The 27989-nt window shown below is 42.9% G+C and overlaps 1 protein-coding gene across 3 annotated transcripts; it reads left to right on the forward strand.

Moving 5' to 3' along the window:
* On the forward strand, window positions 1-26975 carry Znfx1 (zinc finger NFX1-type containing 1). 3 transcript variants are annotated; one of them, XM_078051959.1, is made up of 15 exons: window positions 1-283; window positions 1113-1297; window positions 2515-2627; window positions 7255-9063; window positions 11046-11177; window positions 12680-12828; window positions 14007-14156; window positions 15428-15542; window positions 17610-17857; window positions 19379-19518; window positions 20540-20694; window positions 21064-21209; window positions 22122-22232; window positions 22751-22846; window positions 23489-26975. In XM_078051959.1, exons 3-15 carry the CDS (start codon window positions 2546-2548, stop codon window positions 25928-25930), a joined length of 5775 nt encoding a protein of 1924 aa, XP_077908085.1. In that variant the 5' UTR covers window positions 1-283; window positions 1113-1297; window positions 2515-2545; the 3' UTR covers window positions 25931-26975. The 3 variants fall into 3 exon arrangements, with proteins under 3 accessions (XP_077908085.1, XP_077908084.1, XP_077908086.1); XM_078051958.1 differs by lacking the exon at window positions 1113-1297; XM_078051960.1 differs by lacking the exon at window positions 1113-1297 and having other exon boundaries at window positions 2521-2627.
* The last annotated feature ends 1014 nt before the right edge of the window (window positions 26976-27989 follow it).

The following is a 27989-nucleotide window of genomic DNA, read 5'->3' on the forward strand; positions in this document are numbered from 1 at the left end:
CCCCGCCGCCTGGGGGAGCTGAGGCGACGCCCGCCTTCCGCCCGCCCCGAGGGCGGGGGCGCTCGGCCCGGCCCCTCGCCTGCGCCCGCGGCCCCACCGCCTCCTCTGCCTCCTCCTCCTCCCCCTCGTCCACCTCCTCCTCCTCCGGGCCGCCCGCCCGGCTCCTCGCCCCGCCCCGGGTCTGCGGGAAAGGAAACCGAAAGTGCGCGGCGCCGGGCGGGGCCGCCGACCTGCTGGGCCCGAGCCCCACGCCCGCCGGCTCTGCCGCTGGAGCCCGCAGCCGGTGAGTGCCCGCCGCGCCCGCACCTGCCGCCCCGCGCCGCCCCGCGCCGCCCGCCGGAGCCCGCGGCCCCTCCTCAGCGCCCGTCACCCCCCGGAGTCCTTTCCCCTCCTTGGTCCCGTCACTCCCCGGAGTCCTGTCCCCTTCTCGGTCCCGTCACCCCCAGGAGTCCCGTCCCCTCCTCGGTCCCGTCACCCCCCCCAGTTCCGTCCTCTCTGCTCAGCCCCCTGTTACCCCCAAGCCTTGTCATTCCCCAGACCCTGTCCCCTTCTCGGTCCCTGTCACTCCCCAGAGTTTCTGTCCCCTCCAGCCCCCGTCTCCTCAGCCCGGCTTCCCCCAGTCTCGTCCCCTCTTCAGTCCCGTCCCCCTCGGTCCTTTCTCCTCTGCTCACCCCTGTTTCCCCCAGTCCTGTCCCCCCACCGAGCTCACCCCTGCCCCCCCAGCTCGTCCCCCCACCCTCTGCCTCCTCAGTCTTGTCCCACCTGCTCAGCCCCTGTTCCCTCCAGTCCTGTCCCCGCTGCTCAGCCCGTCCCGCTCAGCGCCCCTCCGCAGTCCTTAGCAGCTCCACGCCCCCAGCTCCCCGGTGGTCTCCCCAGCGCCCTCAACACCTCCCTCACCTTCGCCCTCCCTCAGTGCCGGCTCCCACCACTGCCCCTGCCTCACCATGTCCATCCCCGTCCCTCACCCCTGTCACCTCTTTCACCCCTGTCTGTTACCAAGTGCCCTCAACAGCCCGCACTCCCCATCCCTCCTGGGGTCTCCCAGCACTTCAGCAGGTGGCCCCGCACCCTGCCCTGCCGCCTCCTGAAGCCCGCCCCCCGCACCTCTGCAGCTGCCCCCGCTGAGCCTGGGAATGCGCCTTCCTGCCCAGGGCTGCCCCCAGCCCGCTGCCCCGTGACCCCACAGCGTCTCCCTCCGAACTGGGCTCCCGTGCACTAGAGACTTATCCCCGGACTCTGGACACTTCCCTGCAGACCAGCCTTCACCACCTCCTTCAGCCTCTTTCATTCCACCCTGGTAATTACCGTGCTCTCATTCTCATCCCTGTACCCGCTTGACCATCACCGATTTTCTTCTTCCTGCCCTCTTTGCCTTCATTCGCCCCCCCCAAAGAAAAAACATTTTGTCTGTTTATTCATGGCATTTCCTCTTCCTATGTGTGCCTCCCTTTCTTGCTGATGTTTCTTTTTTTCTTTATTTCCCCTTACTACTTTTATTTCCCCTAAATTTCTGGGTTTCTGTTTTAATATTTTTCAAGAAAAGAAGAAATTTTCCCCTTAAACAACAAACAAACTATTGAACCTCCACCATGAGAGCAGGGTTTGATAAGATTAGGGAAGAGACTGGCCAAAAGTATTGTAGAGCCATGGTGCAGGGGAGATTCCTTTTTCTGATGAGAATAACAGTGCCCCTCATATAATGCTAGATCTATTCACAGTTTCTAACTATGAATATTTTAAAACTTTGGACAGTCTCAAATTTTTTTTTGCTGAGGACTCTGAGTCACCTGCTTTTTCCCTAACCCTAGCTCACATGATATGCGTGAGTTAAACTGAGATGTTCCCTTATAGAAGCTTCCTCTTACAGAACCAGTGTCAAAAATCATTTAGATAAAGGAAAGAGAAAAGAAAGAATTGCGGATTTCTAGTGGTTCTGAGGAAACAGGACTCATAGGTGCTAAGTTAATCAATAGCTTACTAGTTATTGAAAGGTAATTTCTTTCTCTTGGTTTAGTACAGCAGAGGGTTTAATCACTTAGCTGTGTTCCAAAGAATAGGATAAAGGATAATTGCTCATTATTTTCAAACTCTAGAGGATTGAGAGGTATGGAGTATTGTAATAATGCCAGATAGGGTGATAGTACATGGTTTTGGATTAACAAAAATGTACTCTTTTCTCCTGGCAACAATATTTGCTTTACAGGAGAGGAAAATGAAACCTAGCAACTGTTTAAGCAACTTAGCTAGAGGTATAAACTGAACAATAGTTTTGAATGTGAATTGACACTCCCTCATCCCCAAGGAAATGCAAGGAAGAATTTGATCCCTTGAAATCACCTAAATTATGAATTTAATGTTTTATTTTATAATTGGTTACTCACAAAGTTGAGCACTTTGTGCTCATGATTAAAATCTGCATTTAACTCTTAGTTAATCATTGAAAAGTAAAGGCAGAACTGGCTTGATTGTTATTAGATGCTGTTTCAGGGCACTGATAATTCTCAACCTGTGCAGTTCCAGATAACTGAAAGTAACGTGAGCGTGAATGAATTCAAGTGACTTAAACATGGAAGACAGAAGACCTCATCTGGAGGCCAGGCCCAGGAATCCCCATACCAACCACAGAGGTAAGCAAAGTTTCCTACCTAGTGAGAAGGAAATACTGAGCAATCAGAAGGAACCTGGGTTGCCTATCAATGAGCCCACCTGAGATTGCCTGCATCTTTCAAGTAAAGAATGACTTATTCCTTAACTATAGCATGAATGACTATGAAAAACAGATAAGTTTCTCCTTTCCTTAAGAGAGATGATAGATGGGTGTAGTTCAATTTGCAAATACAGTGATGGGATGTCAGAAATGGAAATAACTCTTGGTTTGGCACAATGCTATTAATAGAAACATAATTTTTTAATTTTCTAGTAGCATAATTGAAAAAAGCAAAAGGAAGCAGATTAAATTTACTTTTAAAATTCAATACTGATTTCTTTCATATGTGAAGTGTTATGAATAAGCATAAAACATTTCAATTATAATTATATCTCCTTTCCCTGTAAAATTGTGTTTCAGAATTGAGCATATTCATTAGAACAAAGTAAGGTGATAAACATACATCTTAGATCTACATTTATTTTATTTATTTTTAAAAATTTTGTTTAGATATTGATGGATCTTTATTTTATTTGGTTATTTATATGCAGTGCTGAGAATCAAACCCAGTGCCTCACACATGCTAGGAAAGCACTCTAACACTGAGGTACAACCCCAGCCCCTAAATTTATTTTAATTTGGAGATTCCGATGGAACATTCAACTAATGAATTCCAATTTTAAAATGTTTCTGTTAGTAGCCAGTGTAAAAGTTAATAAATAAAAACTTTTTAAAAGCATTTCTTGAAAATTGTTTTAAAAATTAACTTCACATTCAAATTCTAATACCCATATCAGAAAAGTACAATAGTTGCTTTATATCAAATAGCACATTGAGTTGGACTATATGAAAATTCCAGCAGGTTTTAATATTCTACAATTATCTCTTTGAGGAGGATTTTTTTTTTTTTAAGCTATCCATGGGCACAATATCTTTATTTTGTTTATTTTTATGTGGTGCTGAGGATTGAACCCAGTGCCTCACATATGCAAGGCAAGCGCTCTGTCACTGAGCCAATACCCCATCCCAAGAAATTTTAAAACAGGGATTAGAAATCAAATCTAATTAGCAACAAAATCAAGAAGACCTTTGTTAAGATAACAAATACAATGAATTTCTAGCATATACTATTTGCTTGCCTGTCTGCATCCATATAAAATAGTTTACTCAATTTTTTTCTTACAAAAAATATTTTTTTAATATTTTGGGTTTTTGGGGGGTTTTTTACTTGTAATTGGACACAATACCTTTATTTTATTTTTATGTGGTGCTGAGGCTCAAACCCAGCACACCACACATGCCAGGCAAGCACCGTACTGTTGAGCCACAACCCCAGCCCCTTCCTCACAAAATGTAAGAGTAGAATTTTTTTTTTTTTTAAGAGAGAGTGAGAGAGGAAAGAGAGAGAGAGAATTTTTTTAATATTTATTTTTTAGTTCTCGGCAGACACAACATCTTTGTTGGTATGTGGTGCTGAGGATGGAACCCGGGCCGCACGCATGCCAGGCGAGCGCGCTACCGCTTGAGCCACATCCCCAGCCCCAGAAATTTTTTTATTTTATTTAAAAGTTGTGAGTAATTAATAAGAAATTCTTCATATGTGGTTTATTTCCAGAGTAGATATGCTTTATTCAAAAAACTTTAATGGTATTTAATAAAAATTTAATGATCTTTCTTACTTATTGTATCCAAATACTGTCATTTAAAAAAATTTTTTTTTATTTGTAGTCAGACACAATACCTTTTTATTTTATTTATTTTTATGTGGTGCTGAGGATCAAACCCAGAGCCTCACATATGCTAGGCAAGCGCTCTACTGCTGAGCCACAACCCCAGCCCCAAATATTGTCATTTTAAAATTGAATGTACTTCATTATCATAATACTTTAAAAACTTTAATAATATTTTAATCTCGTCAAATACTTAAATATTAGCCAAATTTTACTATTTTTTTTTTTTTTTGTACCAGGGATTGAATTCAGGGGTACTCGACCACTGAGCCACATCCCTAGTCCTATTTTGTATTTTATTTAGAAACAAGGTCTCACTGAGTTGCTTAGCGCCTCATCATTGCTGAGGCTGGCTTTGAACCCTCAATTCTGTCTCATCTCCAAGCTTCTGGGATTACAGGTGTGCACCACTGCACCCAGCGCATTTCACTTTCTTATAGCCATGTGGGGCTAGTGGCTAGTATAGGTTTAGAGTCCTAGTCCTCAAACCAAAGTTAATTCTAAGAGCATCACTGTACTGAAGAAATTATTGTTTGCTTAGAACTTTCTAACAAACAACTAATAGATTATTGCTTTTTTTTTTTTTTAGTTTGTAAGATGTCATTCAAATTTTTGTTGTGGAACAAATGAGGAATTACTGTGGAATTTTATTTTATGAACTGTGTGTTAAAAGAATGAGAAATGATACATTTTTCATTCTTTCAGATAACAGTCTTCTAATCAGACCTAAATACTAAAAGCAGGAATTTCTTATATTGTAGGAGTTGGAAAAGTAAATATGAAAATAACTATAAAAATTTAGAGTTCAGATGTATAGCATTCATATTTGCCAAGTACTCTTTTATGTTGTCACATGAAAATTTTCTCTACAAAGTTCAAAATAAAAGGAAAAAAAAAGAAGTATATAAGTGTATTTAGTATCTGGTCTCATGAAATAATATGCTTATCTTAAATATTTTGTGTACTTTCAGTTTTCATAACATTTTTTAAAATATTATTTTTAATTATAGATGGACACAATCCCTTTATTTATTTGTTTTTATTTTTTTGTGCTGTCGGGGATTGAACCCAGTGCCTCACGCATGCTAGGCAAGTGCTCCACCACTGAGCCACAACCCTAGCCTCTTATAACATTTTTTTATCCAATCATTGTATACAGTCTTATTCTTAATTAATTAGTAAATTTTTTTTTCCAAGGATTGAACCCAGAGTTGTTTTACCACTGAGCCACATCCTCAGCCCTTTTTATTTTTTATTTTTAGATAGGATCTTGCTAAATTGCTAAGTTGCTGAGGCTGGCTTTGAACTTGTGATTCTCCTGCCTCTGCTTCCTAAGTCACTGAAATTACAGGGATGCACCACCATGCCCAATTTATAGTCTTATTTGTTTTTAAAATCACAGTGTCATTCTGATAAGTTGAGTTAGCTCCATTATCAGTTCTAGAGGAACAGAAAGTGAAAAAAACTGGACTTTGGGTATGTTGAGTAAGGTCACTTATGAAATGTCTGGTAGAAGAAGGAAAACAAGTTTGGTGTCATCCACAAAGTAGCATTCATGTTCCTGTGTGTACTGAGTGTGACCTCATTATCCCTCCTCTAGCTCAGCTTTCTGTGTGAGTGTTGGTGGTAATCAATAAGAACTGTGTTTATGAACTTCTTCTTAGAAAGGAGGAAAACTTCAGTTTCAGTTTCCTGGAACAAAACTTGATATCCATGTTTCAGTTTCCTTCACAATCTATTAGCTGTAAAAACATCTTGGTAAAGGAAGTCCTCCCTTCCTCTTTCCTGTTCAAACTGCTTTGGCTGATGCTGGGCAAAGTTCAGATAGTGTTTTCCTTCATAGTTTTATTCCATTTGATGTCTGTTGTTTATGATAATTGGTTAACAGAACCAGTAACCACAGAAATCAAGAGTATTCCCAGTGAAAAATAGTTATTACTGACAATAACTAATATTTACTAAGAGCTTCTCATGTGTCAGGTAATATTCTAAGTATTTTATAAACTTAAAAAAAAGTTGTAGTAGTGTATGGACAGCAAACCTTCATTTTATTTATATTTATGCAATGCTAAGGATTGAACCCAGTGCCTCACACATGCTAGGCAAGTGCTGTACCACTGAGCTACAGCCCCAGCCCTATAAGCTTTTTGGGGGCATGGGGGTATCAGGGATTGAACTTGGGGGCTCTCAACCACTGAGCCACATCCCCAGTCCTATTTTGTACTTTATTTAGAGACAGGGTCTCATTGAGTTGCTTAGGGCCTTGATAAGTTACTGAGGCTGGCTTTGAACTTGCGATCCTCCTGCCTCAGCCTCCCAAGCTGCTGGGATTACAGGCATGTGCCACTGCTCCCAGCTTGCCCTATAAACTTTTAACTACGACAATCTAGACATCGAGACCTAGAGAAATTGTACAACTTGGTCATGGTTACACAGTGAAGGACGTGGCCAAGCCAAGATCTATTCAGCCCTGAAATTTATGTTCTGGCCGTTACTTGATAGTAGCAAAAGACTAGAACCAATATATTAGGCATTTAACAAATTTTATTATTTTCCCTTTTTTTGCGTCCTTTGGAAAAATAATATTTTTATAATGTGTATGACACTCATAATAAACTTTCTTTTCTTTTCTTTTCTTTTTTTTTCTTTTGGTGTTGTGAATCAAACCCAGGGCGTTGTAAATTAGACAAGCACTCCACCACTAAGCGGCACCTCCAGCCCTATTTTTCATTTATTATACAACTTGGTAGGAAATTTTTGTCTCTACAAAACCTGAGCTCCTTGGTTATTTGGAAAATGAAAGCATATTTATTGTTGTCTCATTCAGTTTCTTTGCCCCTTGATTCTGTGCTTACCCAATATTCCCATTGTGTTTAGGGCCTATGGATGGAGAATTGCCACCAAGAGCTAGAAATCAGGCCAATAACCCACCAGCCAATGCTCTCAGAGGAGGAACCAACCATCCTGGAAGGCATCCTAGGGCCAACAGTCATCCTGTTCCTTACCGGCAAAGGGAGGAGAGATTTAGGGCCATGGGGAGGAATCCACATCAGGGAAGGAGGAACCAGGAAGGGCATACCAGTGATGAAGCTAGAGGCCAAAGACATGGTCCAGAGAATGATACCAGGCAGAGAAATGACAACCAAGAGGGTAGGAATCGCAGACCACCATGGTCCAATGAAAATTTCCAGCAGTGGCGGGCCCCCCACCAGAAGCCTACGGAACAGCCACAGCAGGTTAAGAAACTGGGCTATAAGTTCCTAGAAAGTCTTCTGCAAAAAGACCCCTCTGAGGTGGTCATCACACTTGCCACAAGTTTAGGGCTGAAAGAGCTCCTATCTCATTCTTCCGTGAAATCCAACTTCCTTGAGCTCATCTGCCAGGTTCTTCGGAAGGCTTGCAGCTCCAAAATGGACCGCCAGAGTATTCTTCATGTACTAGGCATATTGAAGAACTCCAAATTCCTCAAAGTTTGCCTGCCTGCTTATGTGGTAGGGATGATTACCGAACCCAATCCTGACATTCGAAACCAGTATCCGGAACACATAAGCAATATCATCTCCCTCCTTCAGGATCTTGTAAGCGTCTTCCCTGCCAGCTCTGTGCAGGAAACTTCCATGCTCATTTCTCTCCTGCCAGCTTCTCTTAATGCTTTGAGAGCTTCTGGTGTTGACATAGAAGAGGAGACAGAAAAAAACCTGGAAAAGGTGCAGACCATCATTGAACATCTGCAGGAAAAGAGGCGAGAAGGCACTTTGAGAATGGATACCTATACTCTGGTGCAGCCTGAGGCAGAAGGCCATGTGGAGAGCTACCGGACCATGCCCATCTACCCGACCTACAATGAAGTGCACTTAGATGAGAGGCCCTTCCTTCGTCCCAACATCATTTCTGGAAAATATGAGAGCACTGCTGTCTATCTGGATACCCACTTCCGACTCCTGAGAGAAGATTTTGTCAGACCCCTGAGGGAAGGCATTTTGGAACTTCTCCAAAGCTTTGAAGATCAGTGTTTGAGGAAGAGAAAGTTTGATGACATCCGGATCTACTTTGATACGAGGATCATCACTCCTGTGTGTTCATCATCAGGCATTGTCTATAAGGTTCAGTTTGATACAAAACCACTGAAGTTTGTTCGCTGGCAGAACTCTAAGCGATTGCTGTATGGGTCTTTGGTATGCATGTCCAAGGACAACTTTGAGACATTTCTTTTTGCCACTGTTTCTAATCGGGAGCATGAAGATCTCTGCAGAGGAATTGTCCAACTCTGTTTCAATGAGCAGAGCCAACAGCTGCTAGCAGAGGTTCAGCCCTCTGACTCTTTCCTCATGGTGGAGACAACAGCATACTTTGAGGCTTATAGGCATGTCCTGGAAGGACTCCAGGAGGTCCAGGAAGAAGACGTCCCCTTCCAGAGGAATATTGTGGAATGTGACTCTCATGTGAAGGAGCCCAGGTACTTGATAATGGGGGGCAGATATGATTTCACCCCCTTAATAGAGAATCCTTCAGCCACTGGAGAATCTCTGAGGACTGTTGAGGGTTTGAGACGTCCTAGAGTTAATGTCTTAGACCCTAGTCAGTGGCCCTCAAAAGAAGCCCTGAAGCTGGATGACTCTCAGATGGAAGCCTTGCAGTTTGCTCTCACAAGGGAGTTGGCAATTATTCAAGGACCTCCTGGAACAGGTAAGACAAATTTTTTCAGAGCATTTGACATATACCCTATAACATAGGGAGGCTTTGCTCTGGGTTTCTAGAATGTCTCGCTTAGAAACACTGCCCTGAAATGGCATACATTTTGTTTATAAAGTAGCCACTCAGTGATTTTCCAGTGGGGACCATGGGCATGCATAGTAACAAACTCAAATCACAAGATTAGAAAGACTGCTAGAGGTCAAATTCAGGGAGATACTTTACTCTGCTTCATTGAAAAACTATTAATTTGTTTTAATTTTACATTATTTATTTTTGTGGTGCTAGGGGTTGAACCTAGGACCTCATGTGTACAAGGCAAGTGCTGTATCACTGAGCTACATCACCGGCCCTTTTATGTTATTTTAAATTAAATAGTACCAAATATGTAATAATCACAGTATATGCCAAACTGTTTTACATGCCTTACATATGCTAACTCGCTTCATCTTCATAATGGTCCTATGAGTTAGAAACCATTACTAAAACCATTTTACAGATGAAGAAACTAAGGCAAAGAATGGTTAAATTACCCCTTATTTAAGAAATGTGAAGTGTGAAGCTCACACAGGTGGTAACAGACCTAGCACTTGAACTCAGATAGTCTGGCTGTAGAGTCCTGGCTCATATCTACCCCACTGTGCTTCTCATAGAAGTATTCCTCTCTACCGCCACCTTCCCACCTGCAAGTCTCTTATCTAAAAGTCTGTAAGATCTAGGAGGATACACCAACCATGTTTATTTTGCTCACTATTGTATCTGTTGTATCCACTCAGTGTCTGACACTTGATTGACATAAATAAACATTATTTAAAGAAAAAAAGGGAGAAATTATTAATTATTATACTGTATTGAAATCTTTGATTTTCCAATATTGCTCCCTCACTCAACTCTGAGTTATTGAGGACAGTAGCAAACTTAGCTTGAAACAATGCAAAAATTTAGCAGTTTGTAAATTTAATTAATGAGTCCATAGCTCTAAGTCTTATGTTGATTTTCATAAGTTTTGTCTCTCATCACAAAGGCAAATTTACCATACTGTATGAAAACCACTTCTAAAGAATTTGCTCTATGAGATCTGAAACAATATATGTGTCCATCAGTAGAAAACTAATTAGCTAAAAATTATCTTAGTCATGAAGAGAGAGTATTCTTTGTTTATTGATAGAGAACTACTTCTAAGATATATAAAGTGAAAAAAAACAAGATGTGGAACAGTAAAAATAATCTTTTATCTTTTTTAATATTTATTCTTAAGTTTTAGGTGGACAGAATGTCTTTATTTTACATTTATATGGTGCTGAGGATCAAACCCAGTGCCTCGTGCATGCTAGGCGAGCACTCTACCACTGAGCCACAACCCCAGCCCTACTTTTATCTTTTAAAAAAAAAAAAAAAAGGCATAGGGTGGGGGGATGCAGAAGGCTAAGGGAAAAAAATACATATGCGGGGCTGGGGATGTGGCTCAAGTGGTAGCGCGCTCGCCTGGCATGCGTGCGGCCTGGGTTTAATCCTCAGCACCACATACAAACAAAGATATTGTGTCCACCAAAAACTAAAAAATAAATATTAAAAAAATTCTAAAAAAAAAAGTATATATATATATATATATATGTATGTATGTATTTGTGTATACATAGAAAGACTATCTCTGAAAAGTTACACAAGAAATTGGTAACATTGGTTGCTTCTAATGAGATAAACTCTGGCATAAGAGACTTTTCACAATATACTTACTATGCTGTTTAGATTTTTAATCATCTCGATGTATTACCTCAAAATTTGAGAAGAAAGATAAAAGCCAGGCATGGTGGAATACAGTTGTAGTCTCAGCTACTGGGAAGGGTAAGGCAGGAGTTGAAGGCTAGCCTGGCAACATAGAGACCCTGTCTAAAAAATAAAAACAAATTGCTCTAAGTAATTAATTGTTCCTTTTCCTAGAATTTTTAGCTTCTTTTTTTTTTTTTATTTTCTAGGCAAAACCTATGTGGGTCTAAAAATTGTTCAAGCCCTTCTGACCAATGAGTCCGTTTGGCAAATTAGTCGCCAGAAGTTCCCCATCTTGGTTGTATGTTATACTAATCATGCTTTGGACCAGTTTCTGGAAGGTAATGTCTATGGGCAAAAGTGTTCTTTATCAAAACATTTATGGTGAACCACTGCAATAACTTTATATTGCACTTTGAATACAAAGGCCACAGTCTTGACCATGACCTGCAAGGCCACATGTCCTAGCCTGACTCTGAACCTGATCTTTGTTCTCTTCCTTCATTCTTCCTAACTCCATTAGCACTGATTGTCTTCAATTCCTTGAACTTTATTTATTTATTCATTTACTATTTTATTTATTGTTGTGCTGGGGATTGAACTCAGGCCCTTGCACACACTAGGCAAGCACTCTACCACTGAGCTACTTCCCCAGCCCTCCCGGAGTTCTTGTAGTTTTTCAGTTGGCTCATGCTGTTCTTCTTTCCCTCTCTCTCTCTCCAACTTGAACTCTGTTGGCCTGTCTGGCTCTAATTTATTCTTCAGGTCTTACCTTAAATCTCTCAGGTGGATTTTCTCCATTGCCCCCAAACAAAGTTAAAGTCTCCTTTTGTACTTTTTCTTTTAATCTCTTTCATGTTTCTCCACACTAGATCATAAATACTGAGGACTGGTCAGGTTAATTACTGTATTCACTGATCCTGGCATATATCAGACACTCAAAAAATACTGATTGTTGTGTGGGGGTGTAGCTCAGTGGTGGCTTACATATGCAAGACCCTGGGTTCAGTTTCCAGCACTGCAGACAATAACAAAAAATTTACAGCATTAATGAATAAGTATTTTTATTTTTGCTTATTTTCTAAATAAATGTTTTTATTTTTGCTTATTTTCTATTCCTCTGTAACCTCTTTTCACCTACATCTTCTTTATTCTTAAAGTTTCAGTTTAAATAGTAGATCCTCAAAAATAGATCTCTACCCGGCCCAGATCAGGTGAGGTCCTCTACTATCCACTTGTAGCATCATGTACTTATAGGACTCATACTTAGGGCTATTAAAATAGATTGTTATTAAAATAGATTGTTTACTGCGTATCTTCTTTGCTAGAACTTGAAACAGAAGAACAAGTAAAAACTGAGTTTGTGTTTTGACTGCTGTATCTTCAAAACCTGGCACTTGCCTGGGACATGTACACAGTAATCAAATCTGCAAAATAGATAACATTTACTGAGTGCTTGCTTTGTGCCAGGCCCTAGCTAAATGCCATAAAGTTATTATTTTTTTAATCCAGATTATAGCTATATAAAAAAGTTGTTACTATCTCCAAATCACAATGAAACTTAGACACAAATTACATAATTTACTCAGGTTACATAACAATAAATGTTAGAGACAAGATTTGTGTCCCAATTGTTTGATTCCAGAGCCTGTGGTCTTAAGCACTACACTTTATAAGCTTATATCCTCTTAAGACCCTCTGGCTCATTAATTGGGTAAATTTCCTGTAAGCACAGTTTGTTCTCTAAGGGACCAGATGAGACAAGATCCCAAATGCACATAACTCTCATCTGAGTTAGTCCAGCCTAGGCCTTTTCAACCCTGCAATGTTCTTTGCTCCGCAGGCATCTATAAGTGTCAAAAGACCAGCATTGTGCGGGTGGGTGGAAGGAGCAACAGTGAAATCCTGAAGCAGTTCACCCTGAGGGAACTGAGGAACAAGCGGGAGTTCCGCCGTAACCTCCCCATGCACCTCCGAAGAGCCTACATGAGTGTGAGTTCCAGCTGTGGCATATCTGAGGTAGCTCAAGGAACCTACACAAGACAGCAGTAGCATTCCGAGCAGGCTCCCCAGGGTAGATATGGAGGCTCCTCAGAGCTCTGGAGGACCCAGGTTCTTTCCCACATTTCATTCTGCGAATCCCTTGATGTGATCCCTGCACTCAATCCAAAGTAGAGTAAGGATGAAGGGCACACTACCCCTCCCTGCCCCTACCAGGACCTTCAGGCTACTTTCCCAAAGCCACCATAGCACTTCTGCATGTAGCCACTGGGCAGGGAAATGTCATCTTTAAGCTGGGCAGCATTGTGCCTGATCAAAATCTGAGCTTGGCTTAGTCTTGTGCATCTATGTTTGTACTTACTCAGGAGGCTGAGGTAGGAGAATTTATTGATCCCAGGATTTTGGGACCAGACTGGGCAACCTAGTGAGACTCCCTCTTTAAAAATTAAAAAAAAAAAAAAAATGAGTTTTTTTGTTTTGTTTTGTTTTGTTTGTTTTTGGTTACTGCGGATTGAACTCAGAGGTGATGTACCACTGCACTAACTCACCAACCCTTTTTACTCTTTATTTTAAGACAGGGTCTCACTAAGTTGCTTAGGGCCTTGCTAACTTGCTGAGACTGGCTTAAACTTGGAATTGCCTACCTCAGCCTCCTAAGTCACTGGGGTTATAGGTATATGCCTTTGTGCCCTGCTCTGAGTTCTTATTTATTTATTAATATTTATTTTTTGGTTATAGGTGAATACAATATCTTTATTTAATTTTTATGTGGTGCTGAGGATCGAACCCAGTGCCTCACACATGGTAGACGAGCGCTCTACCTCTGATCTACAACCCCAGCCCCATGAGTTTTTATTTTTAAGGAAAAGAGAGAACAAATACTGCAAGACTTGTAGTCTATGCCACAATATCCTTGGCCTGTTTTTATTTCATGTGTTTCCTCTTCTTACTAACTGGAGGGCATCTTTTAGATCTTTTGGTTACTAATCCTTTGGTTTCAAGATCACAGTAATGTAATGTGCCTTGAGAAACTGGGTTTGTTGATTATTGACTGATCATTTATTCTTTTTTCTTACTTTTCTTTTTTTGCTTTGTTTTCTCTTAGGGTAGGGACTGAATTTGAGGGAGAGTAATATGTCTTCATTACATCTTTCCTGTCTTCTTGGCAGATCATGACAGAGATGAAGGAATCAGAGCAAGAGCTCCATGAAGGTGCCCAGACCCTAGAGTGCACAATGCGTGGTGTCCTTCGGGAACAGTACCTGGAGAAGTACATCTCCCCCCGGCACTGGGAAAGCCTAATGAGTGGACCGATGCAGGTAGGACTCATCCCAGGTCACACACATGGCTGCATCAGCACTCAGAGGTGGCCTCCAGTAGAAGTAGCAGTACAAAGCTTTAGCTATAGCATGATCTGATGCTGCCATAAGGCAAAATGTTCCCTTTCACGATGAGAAGCAGTTGGACATGCTGGTCAGGAAGAAGACTCAGGAACCAACCTCTAGGTTTGAATCTTGGCTTTGCTTTGGGCAGATTACTTTTTCTGTGTTTGTTTATCCTGTTAGAAAACTGGGAGGACAGTAGCATTAAAGTGAACCATATGAAATTGCTAGTACTTATAACTTCGTCTTGAGGATTATCATTTGGATCATTAAGTTAATATTTGTAAACTCTGAACTTAATAAAGGTCTGGCATGGTGGTGTATGCCCATAATCTCGGTGAGTTGGGAGTCTGGAGCAGGAAGGTCACAAATTTGAGGCCAGCCTCAGCAACTTAGTAAGACCCTGTCTCAAAATTTAAAAAAATAATCAGAAAAAAAATGTCTGGGGACACAGATCAAAAGTAAAGTTCCCCTGGGTTAAAACCCTGAAATGGAAATTAAACCATAACCAGAAGTAACCTAGCACATCCAGAGTTTTGGCTCATACAGACTAACTATTTGACTTGGGCCAGTATGATCCTCACCAGTTAAACAGGGAAATAATAGTGCTACCTTCAAAAGATACCATAAGATGTAACTGAGACCAAATTTATAGAGTGACTAGCCAGGAACCCAGTGAAATGGGACCTCTGTTATCACTGGGTTGATGATTTCCAGTGCTTGACAAACTCCCTAAAAAAGGGAATCAATCAAATTCAGTAAATAAGTCAAATAGTTTAGTATGAAATGTTAGGAAGGAGCAGGCTGTGGCAAACAGGGGAGAGAGTGGCACCAACCAGCTCCAGCCATTTGTTGCCATTTAATAATAAAGGTTTATTGTTGGTGTAGATCCTGATTTTTGTCAAAAGATAGAAATTTTGATTTTTTAAGTTCTGTATAAGTCATATTAAATGTTCCAGTTGCCCAAGGAATGCCAGTTTTCAACTTTTGAATTTTAAGAGAATTTTGTTTATATGTTTACTTGTTTTTTGTTTGTTTGTTTTTGAGAACTTGATATGGAACTAGGACCTTGCACATGTTAGGCAAGTGTTCTACAACTGAATTACATCCCCAGCCCCTAAGGGAGTTATTTTTGATCATTTGAGGAAACCCTGCCTTCATACTGGTTGTCATGGAGTTCTCATCATTGATAATTCTTCCTTTCTTAGGACAGCGAGTGGATCTGCTTCCAGCAGTGGAAGCACTCCATGATGCTTGAATGGCTGGGTCTAGGTGTTGGTTCTTTCACTCAAAATGTTGCCTCAGCAGGACCTGAAAATGCAGGTAAGAAGTACATGTCAACCTAGAACCACTTCTTCACTTGGAATATGGTAAAGACTAGACAGCAAGATTTAAAATTAGTGCTCAGAATAAATGAAAAGCTGTGAATCAATCAGTGAAAGTCAAATAGGAAAACAGATAAAAGACCTTGAATAGGCACACCACAAAATAAGAAATCCTATTAATCAATTGACATATGAAAAGTGTTCATCAAAACTAGAGGAGTTGAGTGTGGTGGCATACCTGTAATCCCAGCAGCTTGTAAACTGAGGCAGGAGGATCGCAAGTTCAAAGCCAGCCTCAGCAATTTAGCAAGGCCCTGAGCAACTCAGTGAAACCCCGTCTCTAAATAAAATAGAAAAAGGGCTGGTGATATGGCTCAGTGGTTAAGTGCCCCTGTGTTCAATTCCCAGTACTGGAAAAAAGAAAAAAAAAAGCACCAGCCTCAGCAACTTAACAAGGCCCTAAACAACTTAGTGAGACTCTAACTCAAAATAAAAAATATGAAGAGCTGGGGATGTGGCTTAGTGGTTAAGTGCCCCAGAGTTCAATCCCTAATACCAAAAAAAAAAAATTAGAGTGTTAAAACAGCACTAAAATACTATCACACACCCACCAGGTTTTATATAACCCTTCAATGAAAATGTGCAGCAGTGGAACTCTGGGTATACTGCCAGTTGGTCTATAAATTGGCACAACCACTTGTGACAAGAAGGAAAACAGGGGCTGGGGATGTGGCTCAAGCGGTAGCGCGCTCGCCTGGCATGCGTGCGGCCCGGGTTCGATCCTCAGCACCACATACCAACAAAAGATGTTGTGTCCGCCGAGAACTAAAAAATAAATATTAAAAATTTCTCTCTCTCCTCTCTCACTCTCTCTTTAAAAAAAAAAAAAAAAAGAAGGAAAACAGAAAGAATTGAAATGTCCATCCACATTTGTACAACAGGTGGATCTATTACTGTCTGTTAAGATAAATACTGTGCAACAGTGAAAAGGAATGAGTCACATCATGTCTAGCAATATAGATGAATCTCAGAAACATACTGAAGGGGCTCAGCGGTAGAGCACTCACCTAGCACATGTAAGGCACTGGGTTTGATCCTCAATACCACATAAAAATAAATAAATAAAATAAAGGTATTGTGTACAACTATAACTAAAGCAAAAAATACTAAAAAAAAAAAAACTTAATAGAAAAGGCAAGCTAAAAAATTACAGATATCAGATATTGTGGTATTTAAACAACATTTATATGTACACGCTATTTGCATATGTAAATATATATTCACATGTATATGTATATATATGTGTGTATGTGTTTATACACACACATATATGGTAAAGTTTTTTGGGTTTTCTTTTAAATAAGAGAGTGAGTTATTCGAAATTCAGGTTAGGACGACTTACAAGAGGGATCTTCAAAAAAATTGGTAGTTTCCACCTAGTTTGGGAGGATGGTACCTGGATGTTCGTTTTTATATTTATTTATTTATTTATTTATTTTATTTTTTTGGTACCAGGAATTGAACCCACAGGCACTTAACCACTGAGCCACATCCCCAGCCTGTTTTATTTTGATACAGGGCTCAGCCTCCTGAGTCTCTGGGATTACAGGCGTGTGCCACCGCACCTGGCTTCAGTATCCTTTAAGTTGTATCTTTATATTGTATTTACCCTCCTTTGTGTATTTTTAAATATCTTTTTTTAGTTGGACACAATACCTTTATTTTTATTTATTTATTTATTTATATGTGGTGCTGAGGATTTAACCCAGTGTCTTGCACGAGCTAGGCGAGCACTCTGCTGTTGAGCCACAACCTCAGACCTGTGTATTTGCCTTCTTAAAAAGGCATTCGGTCGTATGATTTTTTAAACGTAAAATATGTGACAAAACATATAAGGAAAGTGAAGTCTTCCTCCCCTAGAGTCAGTCCTCCCAGTTTCCCTTTCCCCAGGTTACCATTTAAATCCCTTCAGAATGTCTTCGTACACCTCAGCTCTTGGAGGTGCCCTCTTCCTTCCTTGACTTCAAGAATCTCCATCCCTGTTCTCCCTGCTTTCCTTTTTTAGCCCAGGCAGAAGGAGAAGAAGAGGAGGAAGGGGAGGAGGAGGGTTCGCTGATTGAGATTGCAGAGGAGGCTGACCTGATTCAAGCAGACCGGGTGATTGAGGAGGAAGAGGTGGTGAGGCCCCGGCGACGGAAGAAGGAAGAGAATGGGGCAGACCAGGAGTTGGCTAAAATGCTTTTGGCCATGAGGCTAGACCACTATGGCTCCGGAACTACAGCTGGACAGGAGCAAGCTACAGGAGAGTGGAAGGTAAACTTACTTTGTTCCATGAAAGTTTCAATGAGAAACATGTTATTACTGCCAAATGGGCATGGTGAAGACTCTGCTGGAACAGGCCTGAGAGTATTCTGACCATTCCTGTCTTTCCCAGCTTCTATTACTTTACTTGGTCCTCACAGTTAGCTAATGTACCCATTTTGCTACCTAACCCTGGCCTAAATCCCAAGGGTATAAAAATTATGGTTCAGAGGGGTGCTGGCAAGAAGTACCTACGTAGAAAGACAAGAAGCAGGTAACCAAGTGCTTCTCTGGAACTTACAGAAGAATGTAGTATATATGAGTCAAATCAAACACAGTCTTAGTGCCTCGTGCCTATCTTCTCAATCACAAAATCTAAGGACATTCATTACATTTCTAGAGGCTTAAAGTAAATCCTTCAGGCTACATGGAATGCTTATTCTTCTTTCAGCTTGGAATTTGACATTTCTCTTAAAGCCAGAGTGGTATAAGTGCCCATACATTTCCATGTAGACCTTCTCCTGTTGGTGGAACCCAGTGGTCCTCATATTGCAGCAGAGGACTGGGTACTCACAATGCCAATTTGTGATCCCCAACCACAATTTAAGGGACTTTTTTAAAAGAGCAACTCTGGATGCAGTTTTTCACCTGAATGCCGGCTTTGCACCTGATGTCCTAATTCAGTTCAGGTGGTGGGTGGCATCATGATCTCAATCCTTGGAAGCATGTATTGAGTATATTTCTGCCATACAGCTTCTGGAGATGGGGATTTTTAATGTGGTAACATTCTTCTCACATGCCAATCCTTCTAAAGGCTCATGGCAGAGCTAGAGGGGAGCACTTTCTCAAACAGTGCCTTTCACCCACTTGTTAAAGGTAATGTGATGGCATTAGGACCACTTTAGCAGGCCCTATGCCAAGCCCTATACTAAACAGCAAATGCTAGACACTGATAGCATCCAATGAGGAAGCCCTGCCCCCACTACTTTCATGACAAACACATTTTAGGAATGAGAAATAGAGAAGAATCAAAAGAGATTTGATGGGCTGGAGTTGTGGCTCAGTGGTAGAGAGTTTCCCTAGCATCCATGAGGCACTGGGTTCAATCCCCAGGACCACATAAAAAGTGAACAAATAAAATAAAGGTATTGTGTCCACCTACAACTTAAAAAAAAAAAATTAAAGATATTTGGTGATAACAGTGCTGGTACTATTGTAAGTTTTTTCCATGTAAGGACCTCCAGAGATGTGCTATTAGTCTTCCCATTTTATTAAGGGAGATTCTGAGACACATAGGAGTTGAGTAACCTGCCCTGGGGCCCACAATCTAATAATAGGTAGAGCCCGGGCATTCTGGCCCTGGAGTCCTTGTTTAGCCAGTCTGTGGTAGGAAAGCTGTTGTGAGAATGTGAGACACTTGAAGTCTATCAGAGGTGTCAGCCCATTTTCTTACATGCTGGGGCTCCCATGTTGGGCTTAGAACTGGGCTTGCCTCTGCTCAGATGGTACCCTGCCTGGTATTGATGTCTATAGACCCAGCGTAACCAGAAAAAGAAAATGAAGAAGAAAGTGAAGGTTGAACTTCGCAAACTGAACACCATGACTGAGGCCGAGGCCAATGCGATCCAGGATGTCTGGCAGCTGGACCTGAATTCTCGCTGGCAGCTATATAGGTACTGTGCCCCATGCCCAGCTGGCCCATGTCATTTCCCCAGGGAATTCCTTTTCTGTTCCCAGAATACTCTCAAAGACCTTCAACAATGTTAACTAATGACTGAGTACCACCACTGAACTGAGGGCTAGGGATGTAGTCATGGGATAGGAGATACTTGCTCTGTCATCATGTTCAGAACATAATTTCACAAGTAAAAAACTATACATGGCATAAATACTAGGAAAAATGAATAGAGAGTACTGAGAATATTATATGGGATCTTAGCTGGTTTGAGATATCCAGGAAATTGACATTGGAGGCAAAATCTGAAAGATGAACAGACATGATCAGGGCAAAGGGGAGCAGGTGAGGTTGAGGGGACCACGTAGGGAAAGGCCCTGAGCTAAGAGGAAGAATGGCTATTTGAGAAATGGAATAGCTTTTGCACAGAGAAAGAGATGTCAAGTGAGTCTGAGGTGTGGACAGGGGTCAGACTTATCAGGACGAAGTATTCTATGCAAAATTAAGGGAGGGCCGGAATGTGATAGGGAGAACCTATGAGAAATTCTTCCTGAAACTTTTGAAGTCCTTTATTTTCTTTCCAATAGTTAGCCCTTTTTCTTTCTTTGTGGTATTGGGGATTGAACCAGGGCCTCACATATGAGACAAGCGCCCTACCATTGAGCAACATCCCCAGCCTTTTAAAAATTGTTATTGTGAGAATGAGTCTAAGTTGCCAGGCTAGCCTCGAAATCCTCCTGCTTTAGCCTCTCAAGTAGCTAGGATTACAGATGTGTGCCACTGTGCCCAGCTAACATTTGTTCTTTATCACACTCCCTTTCTTAGCTCTTGACCACCCTACACATCTTTTGGGGGGCATTTTGGACTCCTCTATATCTGGTTGTCTGACTCTCTTTTTCTCTCACACTCATTTACCTAGAAACTCCTCATAGGTCTTGGGTTCACTTCATACATTGGCACATGAAGGGGGTTCCTGTACATTCTCATGGCCTCTTTTCCCTGATTGATCCATTCTCCAGGCTGTGGCTACAGATGTATCAGGCTGACACTCGCCGGAAGATTCTCAACTATGAACGCCAGTACCGCACATCAGCAGAGAGAATGGCTGAGCTGAGACTCCAGGAAGACCTGCATATCCTTAAAGATGCCCAGGTTGTTGGCATGACAACCACAGGTGAGAAAACGTGGGGACATTAAAGCTGTTCCGGCCAAGCTCCATTCTGGTACCCAGATCCTATCAGAGTATCCGAGGCAGGTAAAGAGAGCTTCTTTAATAGGTTAGAGGAAAAATACCATGAAAAGCTATTGAAAACAACCCATATTTTGGGACCGCTTAGTGAAATTCTCTCTTGATGAGTTTGCAACTCCCAACAATGACAACATGGGTACGAGGATCTGGACCACCCAGTGCTCATTCTCTTATTCAGTGGTCATCTCAGCCCTAGAGGACATAGAAGGACACAAGGAGATTCCGAGAGACCCAGTGGCCCTGTGGATCCTGTACCTCAGCTTAGAGGAACCTCTTGGCTTATCCTTATTCCAGGTGCTGCAAAATACCGCCAGATCCTACAGAAGGTGGAGCCTCGAATTGTCATTGTGGAAGAGGCTGCTGAAGTCCTTGAGGCCCATACCATTGCTACATTGAGCAAAGCTTGCCAGCACCTCATCCTGATTGGGGACCACCAGCAGGTAAGGCAAGAGCTCCTGGAAGATGGACTGCCTCTGTGGGGAGGAATCAAACAGGAAGACTCCCACCTCTCTGTTTAAAGAATTCACAAAGTGGGGCTGGGGTTGTGGCTCAGTGGTAGAGCACGTGCTAGGCGAGTGGGTTCAATCCTCAGCACCACATAAAAATAAAAGGTATTGTGTCCAACTACAACTGAAACAAAATATTTTTTTTAAAAAGAGTCCACAAAGCTAGTTAATGGCTTTTTGTGATTCCTTTTTTTCTTTACTTCCCGTATTCAATTTAAGAACAGGTGCTGTTATATTTGGCATATAGCTTAGCATTAGTATAGTGGCTTCATCCATTCTCTGTACTTTCCTACCCTCCCTTTTAAGTAGACTGTTAGGACAGCAAGTTCCCCAGTCTTCCTGCTTCCATTTTTACTTCCATTTTTATTATCAGACATCCTTTATAAAGGAGCCAAAACAAATATTAAAATTTTAAATCATTGTCATTCTCCAGCTTAAAACCCTCCGTGTTTCCCACTGCACTTCATATTAAAAATCAAGCTTCTTGAAATGGTCTGCAGAGGCCAAGAAAATCAGCCTGCTTTCCTGACTTCTCATTTGCTCACTGTATTCCCTCCCATGGCTTGTTTTTCAAATGACTGAATAACTGACAACTTCCTCCATGCTGGAGACAGCTCAGATGTCACTGTTCAGAGACACATAGTTAAAGAATCCTCACCCTTGGACACTGTTGTCATGTTATCCTTGGTTCTTGTCTTCAGAGCCCTTGTCACTGTTAACCCTTAGCCTGTAAGCACCTAAGAGTGCCTGGCATATAGGAGGTACTTGAAAAACATTTGCTGGATGAATGAATAGTTGGTGAAAATGGTTGCAGTATAGAATTCTCAGCTATGTTTCTTTTCTCAGCTGCGCCCCAGTGCCAACGTGTATGATCTGGCCAAGAACTTCAATCTTGAGGTGTCCCTTTTTGAACGGCTAGTGAAAGTAAACATTCCTTTTGTCCGTCTGAATTACCAGGTGAGAAACCGGTCATCTGTTATTACCAATTACCCAGGAGAATGCCCATGGGAACCTGCCAATTGTCTGAAAGAGAGATCTTATAAAAATGAAACTGGTTTAAGCCGGTGTGGTGGTGCACACCTGTAATCCCAGCGCTTTGGGAGACTGAGACAGGAGGATCACAAGTTCAAAGCCAGCCTCAGCAATGTCAAGGTGCTAAGCAACTCAGTGAGACTCTGTCTCTAAATAAAAAATACAAAATAGGGCTAGGAATGTGGCTCAGTGGTTGAGTGTCCCTGAGTCCAATCCCCAGTACCCACCCCCCCAAAAAAATGGTTTAGTAATGAAATAACTGTCAAACTTATTTTATTTTCTGTTATAAAACACCACAAAGTCACTCTGGCAAGTTTTTGTTGAAGGAGCTGTTTATATTGTGCTCTTTCTCGCTATTTTTTTTTCAAACATTACTTAAAAATTCTCTACCAACCAGAGAAATTGTCCTCTGCCTGTTTCTAATGACATATATGTTATTTCAGCACCGCATGCGCCCTGAAATTGCCCGCCTCTTGACCCCCCACATCTACCAGGATCTGGAGAATCATCCCTCTGTTCTCAAGTATGAGAAGATTAAGGTGAGTCTGTCTTTCCTGATCTGTCTTTGATGGTGTCAACAATCTAGCAGGCTATCTTTTCTTTGGCATAGAAGGTTTCCAAAAGGGAACAGCCAGTTTTAAGAATTAAGCTGGTCTTGAGGAAGAATAGTACAGTAATGTAGTAATCAAGCATTCAAACCTGGGGTTTTGAGTCTCAACTCTGCCACTGAGTAGGTGTAACCTTCAGCAGATTATCTAAGAATTTTGAGTGTCAGGTCTCTTGCTTCATCCCAGTACAGTGGGATGAGGAGGTAAGTACAGAAAGCCCTCAGTAGAGTGCCCAGGTTAGCTGCTCTGTCATCTTCACCATCGTCACTATAGCTGCTGCTTTTGCCCTTGGCCATAATGGTTGGAGTTTGGATGGTTTTTTTAAAGTGTTAATATCAAACAAGTAGTTTGAAAAGTAAAGTAGACATAAATTCCTTGTCCAGCTCAAAATTTGCCCTGGCCCAAAGATAGCACATGGTGACCAACTTTAGAATTAAAGACTGTGGTATGGAAGGTACAGAAATTTTCCAGGGTCTCTTCCTGGAGCTGGGACAGTGGCCAATGCATGTGAAGATGAGCCGGGGGAGCCAAGGGCCATGAAGGAAACTTTTAACTTATTTTTTCCTTTTTCAGGGGGTCTCTTCCAACCTTTTCTTTGTAGAACACAACTTTCCTGAACAGGAAATCCAAGAAGGCAAAAGCCATCAGAACCAGCATGAGGCTCACTTTGTGGTAGAGTTGTGCAAGTACTTTCTGTGCCAGGAGTACCTGCCCTCCCAGATCACCATCCTCACCACCTACACTGGGCAGCTTTTCTGCCTGCGAAAACTCATGCCTGCCAAGACATTTGCTGGTGTCAAGGTCCATGTTGTGGACAAATACCAAGGGGAAGAAAATGACATCATCCTCCTCTCACTAGTGCGAAGCAACCAGGAGGGCAAGGTGGGTTTTCTCCAGATATCCAACCGTATCTGTGTGGCCTTGTCCAGAGCCAAGAAGGGGATGTACTGCATTGGAAATATGCAGATGCTAGCCAAGGTGCCCTTGTGGAGCAAGATCATCCATACCCTTCGAGAGAACAATCAGATAGGCCAAACACTCCGACTGTGCTGCCAGAACCACCCTGATACCCACACCTTAGTCTCCAAAGCTTCCGACTTCCAAAAAGTGCCCGAAGGAGGCTGCAGCCTGCCCTGTGAGTTCCGGCTGGGCTGTGGGCATGTCTGCACCCGTGCCTGCCACCCGTATGATTCCCTGCATAAGGAGTTCCAGTGCATGAAGCCATGCCAGAAGGTCATTTGCCAGGACGGACACCGGTGCCCTCTTGTTTGCTTTCAGGAGTGTCAGCCTTGTCAAGTGAAGGTTCCTAAAACCATTCCTCAGTGTGGCCATGAACAGATGGTTCCTTGTTCAATGCCTGAGTCAGATTTCTGCTGCCAGGAGCCCTGCCCCAAGGTCCTGAGATGTGGCCACAGATGTAGCCACCCATGTGGTGAGCTTTGTGTGCAGTTGTGTTCAGTAATGGTCACTGTGGAACTCAAGTGTGGACACAGCCAACAGGTGAAGTGTGGTAATGTGGAAGACCTCAAGTACGATATGCCAGTCAAGTGTACCACCAAGTGTGACACCATCTTGGACTGCGGGCATCCTTGCCCTGGCTCTTGCCATAGCTGTTTCGAAGGGCGCTTCCATGAGCGTTGTCAGCAGCCCTGCAAGCGCCTGCTCATCTGCTCACACAAGTGCCAGGAGCCCTGCATTGGTGAGTGCCCGCCCTGTCAGCGGACCTGTCAGAACCGGTGTGTCCATAGCCAGTGTAAGAAGAAGTGTGGGGAGTTGTGCAGCCCCTGTGTGGAACCCTGTGTCTGGCACTGCCAGCACTACCAGTGCACCAAACTCTGCTCTGAGCCCTGCAACCGACCCCCATGCTATGTGCCTTGTACTAAGCTACTGGCTTGTGGCCACCCTTGCATTGGTCTGTGTGGGGAGCCATGCCCCAAGAAGTGCCGTGTTTGCCACCTGGATGAGGTCACACAAATCTTCTTTGGCTATGAGGATGAGCCTGATGCCCGCTTTGTGCAGCTAGAAGACTGCAGCCACATCTTCGAGGTACAAGCCCTGGACCGCTACATGAATGAGCAGAAGGATGACGAAGTTGCCATCAGGTTGAAGGTCTGCCCTATCTGCCAGGTGCCTATACGCAAAAACCTGAGGTATGGAACCAGCATCAAACAGCGACTAGAAGAGATCGAAATCGTCAAGGAAAAGATCCAGGGTTCAGCAGGGGAAATTGCAACCAGTCAGGAGCGACTTACGGCCCTGCTGGAGAGCAAGAGCCTCCTCCACCAGCTGCTCCCTGAAGACTTCCTGATGCTAATGGAGAAGTTAGCCCAGAAAAACCTATCAGTTAGAGACCTGGGGCTTGTTGAGAATTACATCAGCTTCTATGACCACTTGGCCAGCCTGTGGGATTCTCTGAAAAAGGTACATGTCTTAGAACAAAGTAAAGTGAGGACTCGACTCGACCAGGTCCATGAGTGGCTGGCCAGGAAGCGCTTGAGCTTCACTAGCCAGGAACTGAGTGACCTTCAGAGTGAAATCCAGAGGCTTACATACCTGGTGAACCTCCTGAGTCGCTGCAAGATGGCAGAAGGGAAGGTGAAAGGTAGCATAGCAGAAGAGGTCTACAGTATCCGGAACATCCTCGAGAAAACATGTAAGTTCACCCAGGAGGATGAACAGCTTGTACAGAAAAAAATGGATGCTCTGAAAGCCACCCTTCCCTGCTCTGGCCTGGGCATCTCAGAGGAAGAACGAGTGCAGATTGTTAGCGCCATGGGTTTCTCTCGTGGCCACTGGTTCAAGTGCCCCAATGGCCACATTTATGTGATTAGTGAGTGTGGAGGAGCCATGGAGAGGGCCACTTGTCCTGAGTGTCAGGAGGTAATTGGTGGTGAAAATCATACTCTGGAAAGGAGCAACCAACTTGCTTCTGAGATGGATGGAGCCCAGCACCCTGCCTGGTCGAACACAGCCAACAACCTGCTGAACTTTGAGGAGATCAGGAGGATGATCTAGGAAGATAGCGCACTGCTGCCTTTTGTCCCAGCCACCATTTGGCTGGGACCGGCTCCCTTATGGAGGAACTGAAGGGTTTTTTTTATTACTGTCCTTTAGTCTTAGCACCTACTTAAGGATCCACTTTTAGGGCTTGCCCACATTTGATTCTAGATTTACCCCTGCGCTAGAGTAAGCACTTTACCTCCAGAACTGAGAGCAGAGTTAATAGAGCTCACCTCTTTCTTTCCTGCAAGTATGGGACAGACTCTCCGGAGCACGCGTGGGGCTTCCACATAGGGCTACCTAGTGGTAACTCTGGGTCTTGACTGGATGTTTCTTCTGCAGTGTTCCCAGGGCACAAGTATGAGCTCAGTGAAGCTGACTGATGCTAATTATCAGATCCTAACCTATAGACTAAATTTCATTGTAATAAGTGGCCCAGAGGAGTCTGGACTGCTTTTCCCTCCAAGGAGCACAAGAAACCCCACTTCCCACCTCTTCGGGCACCCCTCTTTAGAAGTTGGAGGCGTGTGATGGACAAAGATTCTTCAGCTCACCCTGACCCACCGGCATATTCAGAGTGGGGAAAGTGCACTACCCCATTAGGAGGCTGTGTGTAGCAGGCCCAGACTAGCTGGGATGACTTCTGTGCCCTTTCCTGAAACTTACACCTGGATAGTGATTTCGTTACCTGCCATCCAAGAGGTTCCATAACAGTGCTGGTTCCCTGGCCCAAATGGAGTCAAGCTCACATTCAGTACCAGCATCACCTCTCCCAAGTGTAAGCCTTTGTCCCAGCACTCTCTCCAAGCTTTTACCTGGGCAGGGTTAGCATGCCAGCAGCTTCTGCAGGCCCCAGCCCCAGGCCAGAAGCCAGCCTCAGGCCAGCCGCCTGTGTCCGCATTCCCTCTGTCCAGTGTTCCTTAGAACAGACACTTAGATATCTCAGGTCCTTTCTAATGTTGGCAAGAAAAAACTCCCTTTCCTATGTATGCATTTTCTTTTCTGTCTTTACTATGCACTTTAGCCTATAAAGCCAATTAATAAAAACAATGACGGAGAATCAGTGATCCATTGTCTCTCCTTTTAGAAACAGCTTGGGAGGCCTAAGACAGACAATCAGGACAGGACAGAGCTGTTGCAACGTACATGTACATGGAAGCCATTCTTTTGTTTTTGTGGTGTGGGGTTTTTATTTAGCTGATGAGTTGTTTTTACCTAGGGTGAAAAATTTTTTTTTCAACCTGTACAAAAGGGTACACGGTGTTTCCTTCCCCAGTGGCCACCCCGCTCACTTCATGAGTCCTCCTAGAGGTGATCAGCTGAAGCAATGCATATCCCTTTTCAGAAAATTTGCACTCGGCTTTTCAAGCCTACTCGGGACCTACTCGGGACCCACTCTTTGTATACAGAGCCTACAGTTGTTTGAACTGCATTCTAAAATATAGGTGTCCATCATTTTCTAACTCGGATCCTATGTTGGTGACTGTTAGGTGCAGCCTGACTGAATACTTTTGAACCTACTATAGTGTCTGGCACATGTGCTACTGGAAAACTATTATTTTTAACCCACGACTGGGGCGGGGTGGGGGAGGCACGCGTACACTTAAATTACATAGGACATGAATTACAGTTTCCCAAAGGGTATCCCATAGCTTTCATCTAATTCTGAAAGGGATCTTGTGATCCAGAAAAGGATGAGAACCATTCTGCAGAGTGAAAGCTGTTTTTTACAACAAGGAGCTAATTCATGGGGTCAGGGTCCCTCCTGCCCAGTTTTGGCTTCCATCTCTACAGCACACAGCAGTAATAAGTTAGGTTATGGGTGATTTCATAAACCTGAATTCCCAGCTGTATAACTGTAGAAAGTTACTCTTTTCAAGTCTCTGTTAGCAAAATGAGAACAACAGTACCTGCCTCATAGGCAGCAAACTGAATCACAACTCAGCGCACCAAGTGCCCAATGGTAGCCTTTTAGTTCTAGGGCATTAATAAAAGAACATTTCTCTAAGCAGTTACTTCCTGGCTGGGGACATGGTTCAGTGGTACAATGCTTGCCTTGCATACAAAAGGTCCT

Source organism: Ictidomys tridecemlineatus, chromosome 5 (genome assembly GCF_052094955.1).
Source record: "Ictidomys tridecemlineatus isolate mIctTri1 chromosome 5, mIctTri1.hap1, whole genome shotgun sequence".
Lineage (NCBI taxonomy): Eukaryota > Metazoa > Chordata > Mammalia > Rodentia > Sciuridae > Ictidomys > Ictidomys tridecemlineatus.

Coding starts and splice junctions, on each gene's coding strand:
- Znfx1 (XM_078051959.1), top strand. CDS start 2,546: ATGAATTCAAGTGACTTAAACATGGAAGACAGAAGACCTCATCTGGAG. Junction 11,178..12,679: donor TTTGGACCAGTTTCTGGAAG/GTAATGTCTATG, acceptor TTTGCTCCGCAG/GCATCTATAAGTGTCAAAAG. Junction 22,847..23,488: donor TCAAGTATGAGAAGATTAAG/GTGAGTCTGTCT, acceptor TTCCTTTTTCAG/GGGGTCTCTTCCAACCTTTT.